Consider the following 9,553-nt stretch of genomic DNA (forward strand, 5'->3'; position numbering starts at 1 on the left):
CAGGTCCTGGGGATTTGTCGGTTTTTAGACCCATTAGTTTCTCCAGTACTTTTTCTCTACTTATGTTAATTACGTTAAGTTTCTCACTCTCATTAGACCCTGGGTTCCCTACCATTTTAGGTATGCTTTTTGCATCTTCTACTGTGAAGACAGATACAAAATATTTGTTTTAACGTTTCTGCCATTTCCTTATTCCCATAATAATTTCTCCTGTCTCAGTCTCTAAGGGACAAATGTTTACTTTTGCTGCTCTCTTCCTTTTTACATAGTTATACAAGCTCTTACAATCTGTGCGTATATTTCTTTCTAGTTTTCTCAGTCTATATTTCCCCTGATCAATTTTTGGGTCACCCTTTGCTGGTTTCTGAAACTCTCCCAATCCTCAGGCTTACTACTATTCTTCGCAACTTCATATGCTTCTTTCAATCCAATGCTATCTTTAGCTTCTTTAGTTGGCCACGGATGGATCACTTTTCCTACATTATGTGGTCAAGGAGATCACCAATCGGGTTCATCCTGACACTGTGGCCAGGGAGAGGGATGGAGTCGACGGCTTTGGAACAGAGTTGTGGCGGGGAACGAAGACAATGTCTTTGGTCGCCCCAATATTTAATTGCAAGAAATTTCTGCTCATCCTGTACTGAACGTCGGATGAGCAGTGTGCGAAATTGCTAGCAGCGGGATCCAGCGCGTGAAATCGGGGGTCCAGCGCGTGAAATCGCTGGCAGCGGGGGTCCAGCGCGTGAAAAGGACATGAAGATCTGCCATCAGCTCCTGTTCTATCAATTTTTAATAGGGACGCCGTGCATTGACCGTTGACAGCCTTTACAGCCAATGAAGTATTTTTGAGGCGTAGTGTGTAATCTTGTTTTCTAAATCTAATCTAAAAGAATTTGTGCTCTAAGTTGAAGGTCTCATCATCAATTTGTCTAAAATGTTTTATAGATGGGTTCAGTTTAGAACAGTGTAACCATATCAGGAACAGAAGGAACTGATCTTATCAATGCAGAAGGAAGTTTCCCCATCTAAGACAGTAACTTGTTCCACTGTAAGGAAGCCGATCTTATTTTCTCATGATTTGTTTGGACCATTTAAAATCCCACCGGCATAGTTAGGGATTTTCAACCTTTAGCTGGGTGGGAGCAGCCCAGTAAGCAGATCCACTTCATGTATTAAACCCTCAGGGGAGACACCTGGACCCACTCACTGCCACCCTGTAATAGGGCACCTGTGGCGAGAAACGGGAGCGTATAACCAGATGTGAACACTGGCCACCTGCCCATCTCTGGTGCCGTAGGTAAGTTGTTCGACTGTGCTTCGCACAATTGATTAACTTCGAATGAGCAGTGTGACTTCTCTGTCTGCAATAGATCCCAGTATATTAAAGTAGATGTCCACACCTGCAGGAGAGCTTGGGGAGGGGAGGGGAGGGGGGGGGGGGAAGAGCTGGACAGTACGATCCGTCCACAAGAATGTAAAATCACATACAAGCTCAGGCTATAAGGGGTGAGTTTTTGTGGAGCACCCAATGGAGAAGCCTCAACGAATGCTCCTCCGATAACAGGAGTCCCCACTTCTGCTCTCTGCTCCAATCTCCTGCCCTGTCTGTGACAGAGGACTGGGTTTAGGTAGTCACCATGTGAGCCGGTCTAAATGTAAATCCACATTCCTCCCTCTAAATATGTTGCAGCAACATCATAGAAGGGTCACTGCACAGTAGGAGCCTGTTCCAGCTCTCTGCAAGAGCACTTCAGCTAGGCCCACTCCCCCATCCTTTTTCATGATTTTGAACCTCTCAACCATCTCTATTCTAAGAACTCCAGTTTCTCCAGTCTATCTGTTTAAGAAAGGAGGGAGAGAGAAATGGGGAACTACAGACCAGTTAGCCTGACATCAGGAGTAAGAAAAATGCTAGAATCTATTACTAAGGACGTGGTAACAGGGCACTTAGAAAATAATAATAGGATTAGGCAGAGTCAGCATGGATTTAAGAAAAGGAAATCATGTTTGACAAATAGGTTAGTGTTTTTTGAGGTTGCAACTAACAGAATAGATAAGGCGGAAACCAGTGGCTGAGGTGTATTTGGACTTTCAGAAGACTTTCGATAAGGTGCCACACACAAGAGTTTATTGAACAAAGTTAGGGCTCATGGGATTGTGGGTAATATACTAGCATGGATTGAGGATTGGTTAAAGGACAGAAAACAGAGAGTAGGAATAAACGGGTCATTTTTGGGTTGGCAGGCTGTAACTAGTGGGGTACTGCAAGGATCAGTGCTGGGGCCCCAGCTATTCACAATATATATCAATGATTTGGATGAGGGGACCCAAGTTTACTGATGATACAAAGCTAGGTGGAAATGTAAGTTGTGAGGAGGATGCAAAGAGGCTTCAAGGGGATATAGACAGGCTAAGTGAGCGGGCAAGAACACGGCAAATGGAATATAATGTGGAGAAATGTGAAGTGATCCACTTTGGTAGGGAAAAATAGAAAAGCAGAGTATTTTTTAAATGGTGAGAGACTGGGAAATGTTGGTGTTCAGAGGGACCTGGGTGTCCTTGTACACCAATCACAAAGTTAACATGCAGGTACAGCAAGCAATTAAGCAAGCAAATGGTATGTTACAGGAGGATTTGAGTACAAGAGTAAAGATGTCTTACTGTAATTATATAGGGCCCTGGTGAGACCACACCTGGAGTACTGTGTACAGTTTTGGTCTCCTTACCTAAGGAAGGATATACTTGCCATAGAGAGAGTGCAACGAAGGTTCACCAGACTGATTCCTGGGATGGGGGGATTGCCCTATCAAGAGAGATTGAGCAAACTAGGCCTATATTCTCTAGAGTTTAAAAGAATGAGAAGTGATCTCATTGAAAAACAAAATTCTTACAGGGCTTGACAGGGTAGATGCAGAGAGGATGTTTCCCCTGGGCTGGGGAGTCTAGAATCAGGGGTCACAGTTCTCAGAATAAGGGGCTGGCCATTTAGGATTGAGTTCAGTAGAAATGTCTTCACTCAGAGGGTGGTGAATCTTTGGAATTCTCTGTCCCAGAGGACTATGGAGGCTCAGTTGTTGAGTATATCCAAGACAGAGATGGATAGATTTTTGAATATTAAGGGAATTAAGGGATATGGGGATAGTGCAGGAAAATGGAGTTGAGATAGATCAGACATGATCTCATTGAATGGCAGAGCAGGCTCGAGGGGCCGAATGGCCCACTCCTGCTCCTATTTCTTATGTTCTTATCCACCTAACTGAAGTCCCTCATTACTGTATATCTTTTCTGCACTCTCTCGGGCCTCACATCCTAAAGTGCGGTTCCCAGAATTGGACACAATACTCCAATTGAGGCCGAACCAGAGTTTTACAAAAAGGTTCATCATAACTTACTTGCTTTTGTACTCTACACCTCTATTTATGAAGCCCAGGATCCCACATGCTTTTATAACCACTTTTGCAACCTGCCACTTGCTGCACATACATACCCCAGGTCTCTGTTTGTGCACCCCTTTAGAATTGTACCCATAAGTTTATATTGTCATTCTTCCTATCAAAATGTTTCACTTCACATTTTTCTGCGCTAAATGTGTCCCCCCATTCCATCAACCTGTCTATGTCTTGTAGTCTATCATTATCCTCCTCACTGTTCACTATACTTCCAAGTTTTGTGTCATCCGCAAATTTTGAAATTGTGCCCTGTACACCCAAGTCCAAGTCATTAATATATATCAAGAAAAGCCATGGTCCCAGTACCGACCCCTGGGGACCACTGTATACCTTCCTCCAGTCCGAAAAATAAATGTTCACCACTACTCTCTGTTTCCTGTCACTGAGCCAATTCCATATCCATGCTGCCACTGTCCCTTTTATTACATGGGTTCAACTTTGCTGGCAAGCCGATTAGGTGGCACATTGTCGAATGCATTTTGGAAATCCATGTACACGACGTCAACCGCATTACCCTCAGCAACCCTCTCTGTTACCTCATCAAAAAACTCGATCAAGTTGGTTAAACACGATTTGCCTTTCACAAATCCATGCTGGCTTTCCTTAATTAACCCACACGTGTCCAAGTGACTTAATTTTGTCCCTGATTATCGTTTCTAAAAGCTTCCCCACTCCCGAAGTTAAACTGACCGGCCTGTAGTTGCTGGGTTTATCCTTACATTCTTTTATGAACAATGGTGTAACATTTACAATTCTCGAGTCCTCTGGCACCATGGAGCCAGTACTCGGCGATTTCCGCCCTCAATTCCCTCAACATCCTAGGATGCATCCCATCCGCTCCTGGTGACTGATCTACTTTAAGGTCAGCCTTTCCAGTACCTCTATGAATGTTTATCCCATCCAGTATCTCAACTACCTCCTCTTTCACTATGACTTTGGTAGGATCTTCTTCCTTGGTAAAGATGCAAAGTACTCATTAACTCAAGTACTGTGTCTCCATTTTGGTCCCGAATCAGCCCCACCCCTCCTTACTGCCAGTTTAGAATTTATATGCCCATAGAAAACTTTTGGATTTCCCTTTATGTTATATACTCAACTGAAAATCCATCATCATCATCGGCTTCCACTCTAAGCGAGTTCTCAGGTGACTGTACAGTCCAATGTTGGAATTACAGTCTCTGTCACAGGTGGGACAGACAGTGGTTGAGGGAAAGGGTGGGTGGGGAGTCTGGTTTGCCGCACGCTCCTTCTGCTGCCTGCGCTTGGCGATGAGACTCGAGGTACTTCACTTTGGGCAGTGTTTCCCAGGTGTCAGTGGGGATGTTACACTTTATCAAGGAGGCTTTGAGGGTGTCCTTGAAACATTTCCTCTGCCAACTGGGGCTCGCTTGCCATGTAGGAGTTCCGAGTAGAGCACTTGTGTAGGGAGTCTCGTGTCGGGCACGAGGATGATGTGGCCCGCCCAACAGAGCTGGTCGAGTGTGGTCAATGCTTCGATGCTGGGGATGTTGGCCTGGACAAGAACACTGATATGGTGCATCTATCCTCCCAGTGGATTTGCAGGATCTTGCAGAGGCAGCGCTGGTGGTACTTCTCCAGCGCTTTGAGGTATCTGCTATATATAGTTCACATTGATGAGTTGTATAGGAGGGCAGGTACTACTGCTGCCTGTAGATCAGAAGCTTGGTGCCAGATTTGAGGTCCTGGTCTTCAAACTCTCTATTCCTCAGGCAACTAAAGGCTGCACTGGAGACGGTGTTGGACCTCATCATCGATGTCTGCCCTTGCTGATAATAGGCTTCCGAGGTTTAGAAAATGGTCCGTGTTGTCCAAGGCCATGCCGTGGATTTTGATAACTGGGGGGCAGTGCTGTGTTACAGGGTCAGGTTGGTGCAGGACCTTTGTCTTACGGATGTTTAGTGTAAGGCCCATTTATCGTACGCCTCGGTGGAGATGCTGATGATGACTTGGGAGTTCGGCCTCTGAACGTGCGCAGACGCAAGCATCGCCCACGTACTGTAGAATCCACAGACCACTGGGGTAGAGAATTGCAAAGATTCCCAACCCCGAGGAAAGAATTTCTCCTCATCTCCGTCCTAAATGGCCGACATCTGATTTGGAGACAGTGACCCCTGGTTCTAGACGCCCCTAGCCATTGTAAACATCCTCCCAGCATCCACCCTGTCGTGCCTTAAGAATTTTATACGTTTCAATCAGATCACCTCTCATTTTTCTAAACTTTAGGGAATATACATAAGAATCAGATGCAGGAGTAGGCCATACGGCCCTTCGAGCCTGCTCCGCAATTCAACAAGATCATGGCTGATTTTCAACCTTAACTCCACAATCCCCACCCTATCCCTTAAATATAGGCCTAGTCTACTTAATCTTTCTTCATAGGACAATCCCCCATCCCAGAAATCAGTCTGGTGAACCTTCGTTGCACTCTCTCTATGGCAAGTATATCCTTCCTTAGGTAAGGAAACCTGAACTGTACACAATACTCCAGGTGTGGTCTCACCAGGACCCTGTATAATTACAGTAAGACGTCTTTACTCTTATACGCCAATCCTCCTGTAATAAAGGGGAACATAGTATTTGCTTTCCTAATTGCTTGCTGTACTTGCATGTTAACTTTCAGTGATTGGTGTACAAGGACACCCAGGTCCCTCTGAACAGCAACATTTCCCAATCTCTCACCATTTAAAAAATACTCTGCTTTTCTGGTTTTCTTACCAAATTGGATAACTTGTATTCCTTCTGCCATGTTCTTTCCCACTCACTTAGCCTGTCTATATCGCTTTGCAGACTCTTTGTATCCTCCTCACAACTTACTTTCCCACCTAGCTTTGTACTGTTAATAAACTTAAGATACATTGCACTCGGTGCCTTCATCTAAGCCATTTAGATTGTGAATAGCTGGGGCCCAAACACTGATCCTTGTGGCACCCCACTAGTTACAGCCTGCCAACCCGAAAATGATCCGTTTATTCCTACTCTATTTCTATCCGAGAACCAATCCTCACCCATGCTAATAAATTATTCCCAATCCCTTGAGCCTTAATTTTGTGTAATAACCTCTTGTGAAGAGGAACCAGTGGATGTAATATATTTGGATTTCCAAAAGACATGCAATAGGGTGGCAAATAAAAGGTTGCTACACAAGATAAAGGCTCATTGGGTTGGGTGTAATATATTAGCATGAATAGAGGATTGGTTAGCAGATGGAAAACAGTAGGAATAAATAGGCGTGTTGGCCTTTATTGCAAGGGGGTTGGAGTGCAAGAGTACAGGGCCTTGGTGAGACTACACCTGAAGTACTGTGTACAGTTTTGGTCTCCTTATCTGAGAAAGAAATATTTGCCATAGTGGCAGTGCAACGAAGGTTCACTCGACTGATCCCTGGGATGAGGGGGCTGCCCTATGAGACGACATTGTGTAGACTGGGCTTATAATCGGAGGTTTAGAAGGAAGTGATCTCATTGAAACATCAGAGGCAGTCCCTTGAAACGAGGATGACTTGCTTCCACGCCAAAAAAGGATGAGCTCACAGGTGTTTCAATGACGGACCTAATATTCCAGGTCTTGAACTACATCCTGAAAGGTGGAAGATGCCTGTGCGTGGATTTTTTTTTAAACGTGCCAGATGGGCCTGACAGAAACATACTGAGAGGGATTGACAGGGTAGAGCTGAGAAGTTGTTTCCATGGGCTGGAGAGTCTCGAACTTGGGGACAAAGTCTCAGGATAAGAGGTCGGCCATTTAAGACAGAGATGAGGAGGATTTTCTTCACTCAGAGGGTTGTGAATCTCTAACCCAAAGGGGTGTGGATGCTGAATCGCTGAATATATTCAAGGCTGAGATAGATGGATTTTGCAACTCTAGAGCAATTAAGGGATATGGAGATCGTGCAAGAAAATGAAGTTGAGGTCAGAGATGAGCCAGGATTTTATTGAATGGCAGATCTACTCCCGCTCCTAATTCGTATGTTCTTGTGACACCTTCACACAAGATGTACGGATCAGGAGCAGGCTTTTTGAAAACCCAAATACACCACATCCACTGGTTCCCCTTTATCTACTCTGTAGTTACAACCTCAAAAACGAAGATTTGTCAAACACGATTTCCCTTTCATACATCAATGTTGACTGCCTAATCAGGTTATGATTTTCAAAGTGCCCTGCTTCCACATCCTTAATAATAGATTCTAACATTTTTCCGATGACTGATGTCAGGCTAACTGGCCTATAGTTGCCTTTTTTCTCTCTTCCACCTTTCTTGAATAGCGGGGTTGTCAGGCTAACTGGCCTATGTTTGCCTTTTTTCTCTCTTCCACCTTTCTTGAATAGCGGGGTTGTAATTGCTACCGTCCAATCCGCTGGGACCGTTATAGTATCTATGGAATTCTGGAGATCAAAACTAACACTTCCACTATCTCTGTAGCCAACTCTTAAAACCCTAGGATGTAGGCCACCAGGTCCATGGGATTTGTCAGCTTTCAGTCCCATTAATTTCTCTAGTACTATTTCTTTACTAATACTAATTTCTTTAAATACCTCATCCTCACTAGACCCTTGGCTCCCCACTATTTCTGGAATGTTGCGTGTTTTCTTTCATGAAGGCAGATACAAAGTACTTGATTAATGTCGCTGCCTTTTCTTTATTCCCCATTATCATTTCTCCTGGCTCTGCCTACAAGGGATTCACATTTACTTTCACTAATCTCTATTTTTAAAATTATCTTTAGCGGCTTTTTCCAATCGTTTTTTATGTCACTTGCTAGTTTACACTCATTCTTTTATCAATTCTTGGTCATCCTTTGCTGAGTGCTATAATCCTTTCAAACTTCAGGCTTACTACTTTCTGGCAACATTATAAGCCTCCTGTGACAGGTCAATGACCTGAAACGATCTCTGCCTGACTGACCTACTGAGTATTTCCAGCACTTTCTGCTTCTATTACAGATTTCCAGCATCCACAGTATTATGATTATGTTATAAGCCTCTTCCTGTAATCCAACACTGTCTTTAACTTCTCGTTAGTCTTTGGTTGGGCCAATTTTCCTGTAGGGTTTTTATTCTTTAAGGGCCTACTCCTGCACCTATTTCTTATGTTCTTATATTTGTTAATCTCTTTAAATGTTTGCCTTTGCTTAGCTACCATATCTTTTAATCTAGTTTCCCAACCTACCTTAGATAACTCACCCCTCATATGCATAGTTCACTTTAAGACCCTAGGTTTGGATTTAACTAAATTACTCTCAAACTCAAATATAAATGATATCCCTAAAAGCTCCATTGAACTGCACAGGAGCGCTTTGCTGGAGCCACCTGATGAACCCCAGTCCCCTGCTCATCCCCCGCAGATTCCCAAGTATCGCTCCAATTCCCTTTTGAAAGTTTGAAACTGCTCCCAGCGCCCTGCCAGGCAGGCAGCGCGATCCCAATAACTCGCCGTGAGACCATTCTCCCGTCCCCCGGACCTGCCAGCGCATCCATTGTCCGGTGAGCGAGCCCCGGACACAGGGGCCCGGCCCGGCGGAGCTGGAGCCCGCGGAGCGAGCCGCTCGTCCCGCTCACCCACCACGCGAGGCCGCAGGCCCGGTCCCGGGAGCCGGGCCCAGCGCCATTGTGATCGAGCTGCGAGCTCCCGGGCCGCCATGTCGCCTAGGCCCCAGGCACCGAGCCCGCCTCATAGCCCGGGCGGGCGAGCGGCCCTCATAGCCCAGCCTAGCGCCGGGGCCGGTGGCCCCGGCCAGCAGGCAGGCTGCCCGCCCCCCCACCGCACTCACTTGTCTTTTTCGGTGCCGAAGATCGAGGCCAGATACTCCGCCATCTTCAGCAGCGCTCGCCCGCGCCCGCTACGTCACCGCTCTCTGCGCTCACGTGATGCACAAAGTCTCAGCGCGGGAAGCCGGCACGTGACCTCGCACAGCGCCCGCGCGGCGCAGCAGGGCTGTGATTGGCGGAGGGCCGGTTGCTAGGCAATGCTGTGCCTGGCCTCAGCACATGTCCCGGGCCCGGGGGTGGGGCAGTGCCCGGAGGGAGGGACAGGGTCCGGGGGCCCGGGGGTGGGCCGGGGCCCGGGTGTGAGGCAGGGGGAGG

General features: G+C 46.2%; 1 protein-coding gene across 1 annotated transcript in view; it reads right to left on the reverse strand.

Annotated features, from left to right (window-relative positions):
* u2af1 (U2 small nuclear RNA auxiliary factor 1) overlaps nt 1–9,334 on the reverse strand; it is a 45,001-nt gene extending 35,667 nt beyond the window's left edge. Inside the window, exon 1 of the mRNA XM_070892875.1 lies at nt 9,241–9,334. Within this exon, the coding sequence (XP_070748976.1) occupies nt 9,241–9,284 (44 nt within the window). The 5' untranslated portion in view covers nt 9,285–9,334. The remainder of the gene's footprint in view (nt 1–9,240) is intronic.
* Between the last annotated feature and the right edge of the window lie 219 nt (nt 9,335–9,553).

This window comes from Pristiophorus japonicus, chromosome 11, assembly GCF_044704955.1.
Source record: "Pristiophorus japonicus isolate sPriJap1 chromosome 11, sPriJap1.hap1, whole genome shotgun sequence".
Lineage (NCBI taxonomy): Eukaryota > Metazoa > Chordata > Chondrichthyes > Pristiophoridae > Pristiophorus > Pristiophorus japonicus.